The sequence below is a fragment of the Microcaecilia unicolor genome, chromosome 3 (genome assembly GCF_901765095.1).
Source record: "Microcaecilia unicolor chromosome 3, aMicUni1.1, whole genome shotgun sequence".
NCBI classification, from domain to species: domain Eukaryota; kingdom Metazoa; phylum Chordata; class Amphibia; order Gymnophiona; family Siphonopidae; genus Microcaecilia; species Microcaecilia unicolor.
The window spans coordinates 327,859,569-327,873,428 of NC_044033.1; the positions used below are offsets into that span (position 1 = coordinate 327,859,569).

Consider the following 13,860-nt stretch of genomic DNA (forward strand, 5'->3'; position numbering starts at 1 on the left):
AATTTTTGGAGATCTCTTCCCATGGTTTCTACTCCCTCCAGGTTATCAATAGAAATCAAACAAAATAAAACATGGAAAAGAAAATAAGATGATACCTTTTTTATTGGACATAACTTAATACATTTCTTGATTAGCTTTCGAAGGTTGCCCTTCTTCGTCAGATCGGAAATAAGCAAATGTGCTAGCTGATAGTGTATATAAGTGAAAACATTCAAGCATTACTATGACAGTCTGACAGGGTGGGAGGATGGGGGTGGGTAGGAGGTATGCATGGGGACATCAAAGCATATCATTGATATACTCCCTCCAGGGTAACCACTCTATTGGCTATCTTCATGTCAATCGCAAAAAGGCAAACTTTTCCTCCTCACCTTTCAGCAAGGTCTCTCACATATATTAAACAAAATACACCGTTTACCGGGAGGGGGCTCTCGTCCCCTGGCAAAGACCATGAAGAGAAAAGACTAGTTCGGCAGTAACCTCATCAAGATATTTGATGGGGGAAGGGCGGGCTTAGCACCGCCTCTTCCTTGCCACGCCCCCCTCAGACAGTGAACTGGTGAGCTAAACCCTTCTGCACCGTCCCAGGCAGCCCGGAGAGCAGCCGCGGGCAAACATGAGCAAAAGCTCGGAGCCGGTGGTGATTGTGGCAGCTACCAGGACCCCCATAGGTAAGCAGCGCCTGCAGCCCCTTTCCATGCTAACCATAACTTGCTACTTTTATTATTATTAGCATTTGTATAGCGCTACCAGATGCACGCAGCACTGCTACTTCTTTTTTTGCACCCGGTCTACATGTGTAAGGTCTTCTCCCCTCCCCGGGTCTTGCAGTCCATGCCGGCTTCCTTGTGTTGCAGCTGTGTAGTACGTGTGTGTCTTTCTTGGGGAGCCGGCTAGGCAGTTGGGTTATATCGTTAGGCTAAATCAGGGATTGGTGCGGCAAACTAAGAAAGGAACACTAAATGCCATGAATCTTCCTTATATAAGATACAAAAAAAAGTGATTTTACTAACGTTATCTTATGGCTATTGGGTATGTACTCTGTGTAATCGCAGGATATAGCATAGTGCATACAGAACAGTTGCGTCTAGTAAATGCATTTCCTACTGCATACAGTACTATAAACGGTTATCAATAGAAATCAAACAAAATAAAACATGGAAAAGAAAATAAGATGATACCTTTTTTATTGGACATAACTTAATACATTCTTGATTAGCTTTCGAAGGTTGCCCTTCTTCCTCAAGGGCAACCTTCGAAAGCTAATCAAGAATTGTATTAAGTTATGTCCAATAAAAAAGGTATCATCTTATTTTCTTTTCCATGTTTTATTTTGTTTGATTTCTATTGATACCTTAAGAGTGGACTAACACGGCTACCACACTCCTCTACTTAAGTACTATAAACGGAAAGAGACTGACAGTTGGTAATTACTACCGTATTATATCCTGAGAGATAATACACATTCGGTCCTGTAAAGAGGAGAACCTGGCATTTTTTTTTTTTGTTTGTCCAGTCAGGTAAAGCTGAAATCAACTTGTATGGATCAATAATCTGATTTTTGAGCCCGGCAGTACACTAACACGACGTTGGTGACGCAAGCTGGAGTGAAAAAGAGCTTCCGCCTTTGCTGTCTTGCAGTGATTGGCTGTGAGATGTAGAACCATAGTTCAGAAGCTGTTCCGATTGGTCAGTGTTCTTTTGTTTTGTTGTACTTCTCTCTGATATGCTGTAGGGTGTAGAGCCATACTAGAGAGCTGCTGTTGGATTGGCGGTTGTTGCATAGTGTGTGGCCGACGCCCCCCTGCTGGGGCGGGGGAGGTGCAGGTGCTGTAAGAGCATAAAGAGACTGTGTAACTTGTTCTGGTAGTACTGTGCTGGTGTGTTGTTTTTGTGGTTTGTAGTGTTGCAAATGATGTTTTATAGCATTAAACCTAACTTTTACCTGTGTCTCACACAGGATTGCTGCAGAGTATTGGGTGTCCTAGGCAAACCTTAATCCATAAGATATCAAGCTTATATATCACATACGCTCACATAGTCATTTATCTGGGTGAATGTGCTGTTTGAAATTTGCCCACTTTTCTACCACTACTACTATTTAACATTTTCTAGAGCGCTACAAAGTGTACGCAGCGCTGTACAAACACAGAAGAAAGACAGTCCCTGCTCAAAGAGCTTACAATCTAATAGACAAAAAGTAAAGCATTTAAAATTAGCAGTTAAGCACAAGAGAACAGTCACAGAAGGACTGAAGATGTTGAAGGGATGGTCAGTGTGATTAGGTGTAACTCTGGTTTACCCACTTTTTCTGTTAGTTTTGCTCTGACTACATCTGTTCCTTCCCCAGAAGCTGCTGCTCTAAGTGACCCCGGTCTTATCGACTGATTAGGCCAGCCCTGGTCTCACATTTTAGAATGAGCTGTCACTCCTTGAGCTCACATAAGAACAGATAGAATGAGGGATAGATTAAGACATGAGGCAAATATTAGTCTGCCCAGATTTTGCTGTTATATTGCTAGAGACCCCAGTTTTTCTTCTTTGTTCCATGATTCCATCATAGCTCAGTACAGGCAGAAGATCCCTAGTTTAGCTAAATATTGCTGTTTTGGTCTCCACCGCTAGAAGTTTGTATGTATACCATCCCTTCTGATTAAAGGTTTTCTGTTATCCCTAAGTTGCTGTTTTGAGTCTCATATTAATTAATTGGATTTTTTTTCCCTCATTATTGTGTTCATATAAGTGAATGGATGCCAAGATGCTGATTAACATCTTTATCAGTCGCTAGTAACCTTTCTACAGGATCTTAATCTCTATGCAGACAATATCCTTAAATTTTCTACATCAATCTCAACCCAAGACTAACCTACTACAAACAGTGCTTCTTTTTGTTTTCTATCTGGCTTTCATTCTTAACTCTGTAAAAACGACTAACATATTTGATCACAGGCACCCAGTCAAAACCCATTTTTGTAGCAAAGAAAAGCTACAGAAATGGTATGGGATTGCCTTGCAAGACGTATGAGGAGAGACTTACTGATCTGAACGTGTATACCCTGGAGGAAAAGAGAAACAGGAGTGATGATATACAGATGTTAAAATATTTGAAAAGTATTAATCTGCAAACAAACCTTTTTCCACAGACGGGAAGGTAGTAGAACTAGAGGATATGAATTGAGGGTTGAAGGGGGGTAGACTTAGGAATAATGGCAAGAAGTATTTTTCATGGAGAGGGAGGTAGATACTCAGAATGCCCTCCCGCGGGAGGTGTTGGAAATGAAAACGGTAACGGAATAAAAAATGCATTGGATAAACAAAAAGGAATCCTGTTTAGAAGGAATGGCTCTACAGAAGCTTAGCGGAGATTGGGTGGCAACACTGGTAATTGGGAAAGTAAAGCCAGTGCTGGGCAGACTTCTAAGGTCTGTGCCTGAAAACGGCAAGGACAAATCAAGGACAGGTATACATATAAAGTATCACATACAATGAGTTTATCTTGTTGGGCAGACTGGATGGACCGTACAGGTTTTTATGTGCCGTCATCTACTATGTTACTATGTAACACCCTTCTTATTGGGTCTCTCAATTGCACCAGTGATTTCTTCAGATATTAGATGGTCCATTATTGACATTATCTCCTTTGACTTCACAGATAATAAGGACTTTTGCTTTATTTCTCATTACGTAGATTCCCCATCTCTTCACACTTTGGTCCATGCATGTATTATCTCAATGTTAGACTATTACAATGTGTTTCTACAATGGTCTTCCCCATTTTCAATTGTGTCACTTTCAGACTCTGCAAAATCCACTGCCTGTCCTGCTGTGCAAAGCTAAGAAATTTGACCACATCACTCCCTTTCCGGAAACAACTTCACTGGCTTCCCCGTAAAATATTGAACACAATTTAAATTATTTTCTTACCCATAAAGTCTTATACACAGGCAGACCCTCCTATTTATCTTCTGCGATAATTCCTTATACCCCAGCCCGTGCCCTTTGTTCTTGGATTCTAATTGTTTGGTTCTACCTTCGCCCTAGGTGTGCCCGCCATGAATCTACCAGGAAAGCAGTTTATTACTTCCTGGCCCCAAGTTTATGGAATAATCTCCCCTCAGAAATCAGATTACAGCTCTCATTTTGCCTGGTTCAAAACTTTACAGAAGACGTTGACCTCTATCTACTTGTTCTGTAACACAGTACAAGCACAGCGATTTTAAGTTGTGTGATTGAAAATCTTGTTGAGTTATTCTCTTATTTTAATTGTAAACCGCTTTGATCTCTTCAAAGAAAAGGCGGTATATCAAGTTCCAATTAAACTTAAACTTAGGGCCCCTTTTACCAAGCTGCGGTAAAAGGGGCCTTGCGATAGCATTGGTGCATGAATTTGCTGTGTGCCAAGGCCCCTTTATCGCAGTGGGTAAAGGCAAAAAAATAAATGGCTGTGCCGTGAGGCCATTTTCGGGGGAAGCCCTTGCCACCGCCTATTTAGGAGGTGGTAAGGGCTCCTGTGCTAACCAGACAGGGCACATCACTGCCCCAATTATTGCTGGGTAAGCCCCTGGCGCACAAAAAAAATGTTAATTTTCTGTTGCACTGGACATGGCGCACGTGGGGGGTGGCACTACCGCTAGCTCCTGCAGTAGGCCAGCGGTAGTGCCGTAGTAGCTCTACCGCAGCATTGTGAAGTTCCCCTTAAACCATGAAAATGCTGATCAAGTGCATTTGGAGAATTCTAGAAGGGTGTAGCATATGAACTCAATTCTGTTCAAGTATTCCTGTAGTGGAGACATGTTGATGTATTGGTTTTATAGAACTCTTGATAATTTTTGGACTAAATTGAACTAAAGGAATTGTTAATATGAATGGTTACTAGATTCCTTAGTTTTTAGGTATTCTGATTAGGAAGGACTAGTTTCTGGTAGTGTTTCTGCACTTTATAGTGTTTTCATGTTCATGCAGTCTGCTTTGAACTTTTTTGGTTGGAACAGCAGAATATAAGTGTTGAGAAATGTATTTTGCACTGCTTTTTACATAACACAGACGACACTGGGATTTTTCCATTTTCTTTTCATATTCTTTACAGCATTGATGTGGTGTGTTTGTGTAACAAACAATTCTCTTTTTCAGCAGTACTGTGGAGAGCAGATGAGTGACTTGTCTTTAAAAATTAAGCAGGCATGACATGGAAAACTTATGGCTATGGTATTAATACAGTGTGACCAAATCTTGTACAGAGTAGCATTGTTATGTTAAGGATGGCCTTGAATCAAATAGATTTGAAAATTCTGTAAGAAACAAAACACATCTTGGAATCCCTAGGATTGAAATTTCATGTGCAAAGGGGGAAAAGGCTACTGATAGGATTGTACTACTGTCCACCTGGGCAGGAGGAACCGACAGATGTAGAAATGTCAGAAATTAGGGAGGCTAACGAACTGGGCAACACCTATTGGCGATTTCAATTACCATGATATTGACTGGATAAATGTAACAGGGGCATGCTAGGGAGGTAAAATTCCTTGACGAAATAAAGGACTGCTTTATGGAGCAGCTGGTACAGGAGCCAACAAGAGGAGGGAAAAATTCTAGACCTAGTGTCCTTAATGGAGCGCATGATCTGGTGCAGGAGGGTAATGGTGTTGGGGCCGCTTGATAACTGATCATAATATGATCAGATTAATATTGGCTTTGGAGTAAGTAACACAGGAAATCCAATACATTAGCATTTAACTTTCAAAAGGAGACTATGATAAAAATTAGAAGAATGGTGAAAAAAGAAACTTAGGGCGCGGCTGCGAGGGTCAAAAATTTCCATCAGGCGTGGATGCTGTTTCAAAAGCACCATCCTGGAAGCCCAGGGCCAAATATATTCCATGTCTTAAAAAAGGAGGATGGAAAAACCAAACGACAGCTGGCGTGCTTAAAAGTGAGGTGAACGAAGCTATTAGAGCTAATAAGAAAATACTTCAGAAAATGAAGAAGGAAATGACTGAAAATAATAAGAAACAGCATAAGGAATGTCAAGTCAATTGCAAAGCGCTGATAAGGAAGGCTAAGAGGGACTTTGAAAAAAAGATTGCGTTGGAGGCCAAAACGCATAGTAAAACTTTTTTTTTTTTTTTAGGTATATTAAAAGCAGGAAGCCGGCAAAAGAATCAGTTGGACCACTAGATGACCGAGGAGTAAAAGGGACGATCAGGGGAAGACAAAGCTGTAGCGGAGAGATTAAATGATTCTTTGCTTCGGTCTTCCCGAGGAAGATTTGGGTGGGATACCGGTGCCAGAAATGGTATTCGAAGCTGATGAGTCGGAGTGCTGCCTACAGTCTATTTGTTAATGCTGTGGTACAAAGTTTTCAAAACTAAGGAGAAAGACTATGGAGATTAGTTGATAAATTTGCTTTTTTATATGTTTATTTTGCCTATCACTAACCTACAATTCCTCCTTTAAAACCCAATCTAAGTTCCCAAAGCACAAAGCAAAATAGAGTTCACTTACCATAGAAATGTCCTCTTCTCTCAGAACTCTCAGAAAGTATTATCAATGGAGAAGGTAGATAGTGGGGTTCCCCAGGGGTTTGTGCTGGGACCGCTGTTTTTTAACATATTTATAAATGATTTAGATATGGAAGTAACTAGTGAGGTAATTAAATTTTGTTAATGACACAAAGTTATTCAAAGTTGTTAAATCGCGAGAGGATTGTGAAAAAATTACAAGAGGATGTTATGAGACTGGGAGGACTGGGCATCCAAATGACTGATGACGTTTAATGTGAGCAAGTGCAAGTATGCATGTGGGAAAGAGGAACCTGAACTATAGTTCTGTAATGCAATGTTTCTGCAATTAGGAGTAACTGACCAAGAAAGGGATCTAGGCGTCGTCGTTGATGATACGTTGATACACAGTGTGCCGTGGCTAAGAAAGCTAATAGAATGTTAAGTATTATTAGGAAAGGGACTGGAAAACAAAAATGAGGACATTATAGTGCCTTTGTATCTCTCCATGGTGAGCGATAGATCATAGATAGGAATAAACAGGCACTGTTCAATGGTTTCTGCTGATTCCTTTCAAACAGAAAGTTATTCTGTCAAGCAAACCAACCCAACTTTCCAACTTCTGGTCTCCTAACTGCAGGGTTCCACATGGATCTCCCCTCTCACCTAATCTGTTCCATCTCTTTGTCATCCCTTGACTCAATACACCTGGGACTTCATGAAACTATTATCTTATGCGGATGACATCCTGCTTCTCTTACCAGGTGATAGCATCAAACATAGATCCACTTAGTCTGTAGTGAATGGTATGATTGCTGTCAGCACCTGGGCCTGACCAACAACCTAAATTTAATGTGCAAAAAACCAAGGTCCTGTGGTTCTGAAATCAGGGAGTTGAAGGTCCCATCATCAATATCCTGACCAACGGTCAAAATCTTTACAGTCTAATTTGAAACCAGTGTACTAGGGGTCTTGCCTTGAGTCTTCACTCAGCGTTGATTCCCATATTAACCAGCTATGGAAGAAAACAGTATTCAAAATAAGACAGCTACATCTAGTCAGATCATTCTTCGACCAAAAGCCTTTGCACTACTAGTCCACATGTTAGTCCTACCTCACTTGGATTACTGTAACGTTTTATTTCTTGGTATTAGTGTCAATATCAGAAAAAACTGCAAATCATACAGAACACAGCTGCTAGGGCTAATATACAGATTGAGTAGATATACTAGCGTTTCAACTCATCTAAACAAACTGCACTGGCTTCCCATAGCAGAAAGACTTGGGTTCAAAGCTGCTTGTTTTAATTTTTCAAATCCTACAGGGCTTCACCTCTGAACTGCTGAGGAAGACCGCTTTGCTATATCAGGACCAGTCTAACAGAATGAAACAACAACTGTGTTAGCATCACATTCCAAAAGACAATTAGAAATCAGAAGATTTTCAGCTGTTCTTGGAGTCAAAATATGGAACTCTCTACCTATTCTCATCAGAACAGAAAACAGCTACCTGAACTTCAGGAAGAGGCTAAAAATCTTTTCTCCACAGCATAGACGGTCGGTGGCCCAACTGTTTGGGGAGGCTAAAGGGGTGGGGTTAGGGGTGGGGCTATGGGTAGAGCTTAAATCCATAATTGTCTGATAACACACAGAAAAATAAATAAAATAAAATTGACAATACCTTTATTAAATTTAGATATTAGATATGTATCATATGTCAAAGAATAAAGTGGTTGCTCAAAGCATATACTAACCAACAATCGCTCAACTGCAAAACACTATGCACAACTTTGTGCAAAACCACACTCAGAACCTTACTGTACCATAAATATTACACTGGGCAGAACCTAATATACCAATATACCACCCACCACGGAAAATGCAGACCATCAACAATATGAAACAAGGATCATAATATCACAGCTCTCATGTAGAGCCACAAAACACCCTAATTCATGTTTAATGTGGGATAAGTAAGTAAATAAATATAAACTTTTAATGTTGTGCACCTGATTCTCAAGTGGACATAATCCAAACACTATAATGAAAATAAAATGATCTTTTCTACCTTGGTTGTCTGGTGACTTTGTTTTTCTGATCATGCTGGCCCAGTATCCGATTCTACTGCTATCTGTCCTCTAACTCCATTTCCAGGGCTTCCTTCCATTTATTTCTTTACTTTCCGCCTTTCTTCTTCATTTCTTGTCCTACATCCGTAAGTAAAAGCTGGGTCCTCTGCAGACTTGACTGTCCAGTGGATCCAGCTTCTGCCTATTTTCTTCATCCATGTGCAGTTTTTCTACTCTCTTCCCTTTCCCTCATCTCATCTTCTTCCTCACTCCTCCCTCCCTCTCCATCCATGTCCAGCATTTCTTCTCTCTCCCTTCCCTCTCCTACATCCATGTCCAGCAACCCTCCTCTCCCCTCCCTCCATCCATCCATACCCAGCGATTCTCTCCCCTCCCCCTGCCCTCCCTGCCCACCAGCGACTCTCCTCTCCCCTCCCCCAGCAAGCCATTACTACTACTACTATTTAGCATTTATATAGCGCTACAAAGCGTATGCAGCACTGCACAACATAGAAGAAAGACAGTCCCTGCTCAAGAGCTTACAATCTAATAGACAAAAATAATAAAGTAAGCAAATCAATTAATGTGTAGAGGAAAGAGGAGAGTAGGTAGAAGTGAGAGGTACAAGTGGTTACAAGTCAAAAGCAATGTGGGCAAGCCGTTCTGTTTGGAATTCATGTTTCAACATTTTTATTGAAGACATAGCAAAATAAAACAACTTCACAATGAGATACACAGCAGTTAAACTATATTCTACAACAATCCAATTTTCTAAATTCGTTTTCCAATTATTCAACCTTTTCTTCCCTTTCCCCAGTTCCAAAGAACATCAATCTGTACCTTTTTTTGAAGTCATACCAAGGAAAACTAAAAACAGACATTAACAGCAAATTGTGATCAACTTACAAGACTAAGACAAAATCCACGCACACTGATGGTATTTAAACTATTCATGGCACGCTATCTTGCTCGATGGCTAACCTCACACCCCAAATTCTTGACAATTAGCACTGTATTGACATTGCAGGACCTATCTATCCCTTACCCAACTACAACCCCCCCTCCTCCAGGAACTTTAGGGAACTAGAATTTAGCTGAATGAATAGGAAGCTCAACCTTCATTAAGGAGTAGACTACGTCCTCTGGGGTTTAACATTTGTAGATAAGGACCCCAAATCGCCAGAAAAGTGGTTCTCTTCCTCTGCGAAAGCCTAGAATCTCTAGCCTCCAAAGATACCAACAAGTGCAATCCATCTGTCTGTAGCTTTCGCTCCCCGCCCCCCCCCCCCCCCGGGGGTCCTGTCTCTTCCGTTCTGCCCACTCTTACCCATCCGCTCAATTTTAAAGCCTGAGGCTTCTCCCTCCGACGCCGCGCCGTGGATTCACATAGGCAGCCTTAATCTGCCTGCGTTGGAGCCTCTCCCTCAGACGCGTCCCGCCTACTCTAATACAACTTCCTGTGTTACGCAGAGGTGGGATGCGTCTGAGAGAGAGGCTCTGACGCAGGCAGATTAAGGCTGCCTATGTGAATCCACGGTGCGGCGTCGGAGGGAGAAAGCGGATGGGTAAGAGCGGGAGGGGGGGGAGGAGGCAGAGACCGCCGGTCAGCATTTGGCGCTTAGGCGCCATGATGCCATCTCTTTTTTTTTTTTTTTTTTTAACTTTTAGAAGTCTTTATTGAAGTATGGAATACAGAACAAAAAGAAAAATACGTTCAATTCAACTCAGCTCATATCAATACAAGCTACAATAAATGTTTTCACCAATGGCAGTCTTGAAAAGATAATGAAATTCGGTGTCCACTTAAATTTTAGATCAAATTACACTTTAAAACATTTTTGATTTTATTATTAACCCTATCCCCTCCCCCCCCCCTTAACCTACCCCCTCCCGAGCCTTGTTCCCTTCATCAAACACTTGCATTCAGAAAAGGTTTCCAGGCTTTTTCCCACTTTGGCAAGATTTTATGTTTAATTGCTGGCAAGATTTTATGTTTAATCGCTGTCAATCTCTCCATTTCACAAATGTATTTCACTTTCGTAATCCAGGACACCAATGAGGGGACCCGTACCACTTTCCACTGCTGAGCCAAATTCATGCGGGCTGCGTGCAAAGACCCCCTCACCAGAACCACTGATCAGCCGTAAGCCCAGCTGGCCTCCGGCCCAGGATGAAAGTCAAAGGATGCCACTGCACAGCCCTTCCCGTCCAGACCTGAATTCGCGCCCGCACACTTTTCCAATATGCCTGCGCTTTAGGGCAGGTCCACAAGATGTGGCCCATAGTTCCTACTCCTCCACACTGTCTCCACAGTCCTTTGAAACATGGTTGTACATACGATGCAGCCTTAGTGGGGTAAGATACCATCTATAAATATTTTAATGGCATTCTCCTTACGGCTACGGCCCGGGAGGAGCGCAAGATCGTCCTCTCAAGTCTAAGCCAGTCCACCTCCAGTAATGTGAAATTTAACTCCTGTTCCCACCGCCGCCTGTGCAATGTGTATGGCTTAATCTGTGTGCCCACTAGCTCATACAAGTGAGTAATCATACCCCGCATGGGCCTTGAATTTACACACACCTCCTCCAGAGGATGTACCTCTCTTTTCATGCATTCTAAATAGCTTGGTCCCTGCAGAAATGCTGTAATTGTATGTATGCATATCTGTCCTCGGGCCTGAGTCCGTAGTCTTCTACCAGTCTGTCAAATGATAGCATGTCTGCACCCATATGTAACTGCCCGCACATATCTAACCCCAATTCAGCCCACCTGCAAAACGTGGTATTCCCCATTCCCGGGCTAAAGCTTGGATTATCTACTATGGGCGCCAACCCAGACACCACAGGCTGGTGGCCCTCAAACATACGATCCCAATAGTGGAATGTAGCTTGAGCGGTCGGTGGGAACTTGTCCACCTGTCCTCTATGTTTACTCGGAAGCCACATTAAATGTTCTAATGTTCGAGTCCCAACCAATGCTTGTTCAATGTTCACCCATATTTTGTGATCTTCCTTTCGGAACCACTCCACCGCTGCTCTCGACTGTGCAGCGCAGTAGTAACCATATAGGTTGGGCACCCCCAGGCCCCCATCCCTTTTATTTTTATATAAGAAAACTTGTGGCAAACGCGGTCTTTTGTTGTTCCAGATAAATCTGACCAGACTATCCTGTAACCTTGACAGAAAGGTTCTTGGGAGTCTAAGTGGTATAACCTGGAACAAGTACAACAGCCGAGGCAAATTCATTTTAAGGGCCGCTATTCTCCCCATCCAAGATAAGCTCATTGGCATCCATCTCTCCAGATCCTGCCGTATTTCTTTCTGAAGGCCCGGGTAATTAGTGTCAAACAACGCCGACAAGTTATTCGGAATCTGCACCCCCAGGTATCTTAGTTCCCGTTCCTCCCATTTAAAAGTAAAGGATGTTTAATTGATTCTAATATGGCCTCTGGCACACCCACAGCTAGTCCAATCGACTTACTCGCGTTAAGTTTGTATCCTGACTCTCGAGTTTATCTATCTCTCGCATAACGTTGGGAAGGGATATCAGGGGTTTGGTTAGTGACAATAGTACGTCGTCCGCGAATAATGCAATTTTGTATTCCCGTCCTCCCACGCTGACACCCGCTATGTCTACATTCTCCCGTATGGCTTCCGCCAGAGGCTCCATCGCCAGTGCAAATAGGAGAGGAGACAAAGGGCATCCCTGCCGTGTACCACGTTCCAGCTTGAAGGCCTCTGAGTTCCCCCCATTAACTCGTACACACACCCTTGGGGAAGTATAAAACGCCCGAATCCAAGTTCTGTAAAACTGTCCAATCCCTACTCTCTGCAGAACCTTGTCCAGATAGCCTCAGTGGACCCTATCGAATGCCTTTTCAGCATCTAGTCCTAACAGCACCATCGGGCTAGCTTTCTTTTGTGCTTGAAACACCAGGTCCAGCGTTCTACGAATATTGTCTCCTGCCTGTCTTTTAGCCACGAAGCCAACTTGATCCGTGTGGATCAAGCATGGTAACACCCTTCCCAGTCGATTCGCTAGTACCTTTGCTAATATTTTGACATCTGCATTAAGTATTGAAATTGGTCTATATGCTGCACAGTCAGTTTTATCTTTGCTTGGCTTCGGTATGACTGCCACCCATGCCTCCATCATGGTCTTAGGGAGAGGAAAGCCCTCTCTCACCGAATTAATGACCAGTGCAAGGTATGGGGCCAACATTCCCCCAAATGTTTTAAAAAACTCATTGGTGAATCCGTCAAGACCCGGTACCTTCCCAGTTGGCAGATCTTTGATAACCTGAAGCACTTCAGCCACCTGCACAGGAGCTTCTAAATCACTCTTTTGTTGTTCTGTCAGTCCCCTTAGTCCCCTATCCTTCAGGTAGTCCTCAATTTCACCTGTCTGTACAACGGCATCCTCTGAATACAAAGATTTGTAATATTGTACAAATCTTTCCCTGATCTGTGTTGAGGTATGTAACATAGTTCCCTTATCATTCTTCACTCTCAGAATGTGTCTATCTGCTCTCAGCTTTCTTAATTTATTAGCCAATAACCTCCCAGGTTTATTTGTGGACTCAGAGTACACCTGTTTCAACCGTGCATGTACACATTTCAAGCTTTCCTCATGGATATCTGCTATCTCTATTCTCAGCGCTTGGAGCCTTCGATAATCAGACACAGAGCCAGAGGCCCTGTATCCGGCCTCCAAGGCCCCCAATCTCTCCATGCACTGGGCCAGCCGTTCCTTACGTATTCTATTCTTCTGGCTAGCACACTTTACAAAATATCCCCTGGCCACCGCTTTAAAGGCGTCCCACACTACGTCCAAGGCCGGCCCTGAGTCCATGTTATGCATAAAATACTCTTGCAATACCGCTATAAATTTAGCCACAACTGCTGGGTCTTGCAGAAGAGAGTTATTAAGTGTCCATCGTTTATCCCTCGTCTCTTCTCTCAAAGAGGGGAGGCTAGCCCACGTTGGCGCATGGTCTGAAATAGTAATATGGCCTATGTGAGAATCCCCTCCCCCCTCCGAGAGAGTTTTATCAACAAATATATAATCCAATCTAGAGTAAGACTGATGCACCTGGGAATAATAAGTATAATCTCTCCTTCTAGGGTGTCCCACTCTCCACACATCATATAACCCCATCTCCTCTACAAAGATCTTCAGGGATCGAGATGTCTTCCAATCGTTTGGAGCTGGCGACTTTGACTTGTCTAGTCCAGGTTGCATGGTAGCATTAAAATCTCCAGCCACCAGCAACTTCCCTCTGGTAAAATCCTGCAG

General features: G+C 42.7%; 1 protein-coding gene across 1 annotated transcript in view; it reads left to right on the plus strand.

Moving 5' to 3' along the window:
- Positions 1-537: 537 nt before the first annotated feature.
- ACAT2 (acetyl-CoA acetyltransferase 2) overlaps positions 538-13,860 on the plus strand; it is an 89,717-nt gene continuing 76,394 nt past the window's right edge. Inside the window, 1 exon segment of the mRNA XM_030198393.1 lies at positions 538-671. Coding sequence (XP_030054253.1) covers positions 617-671 — 55 coding nt within the window. The 5' untranslated portion in view covers positions 538-616.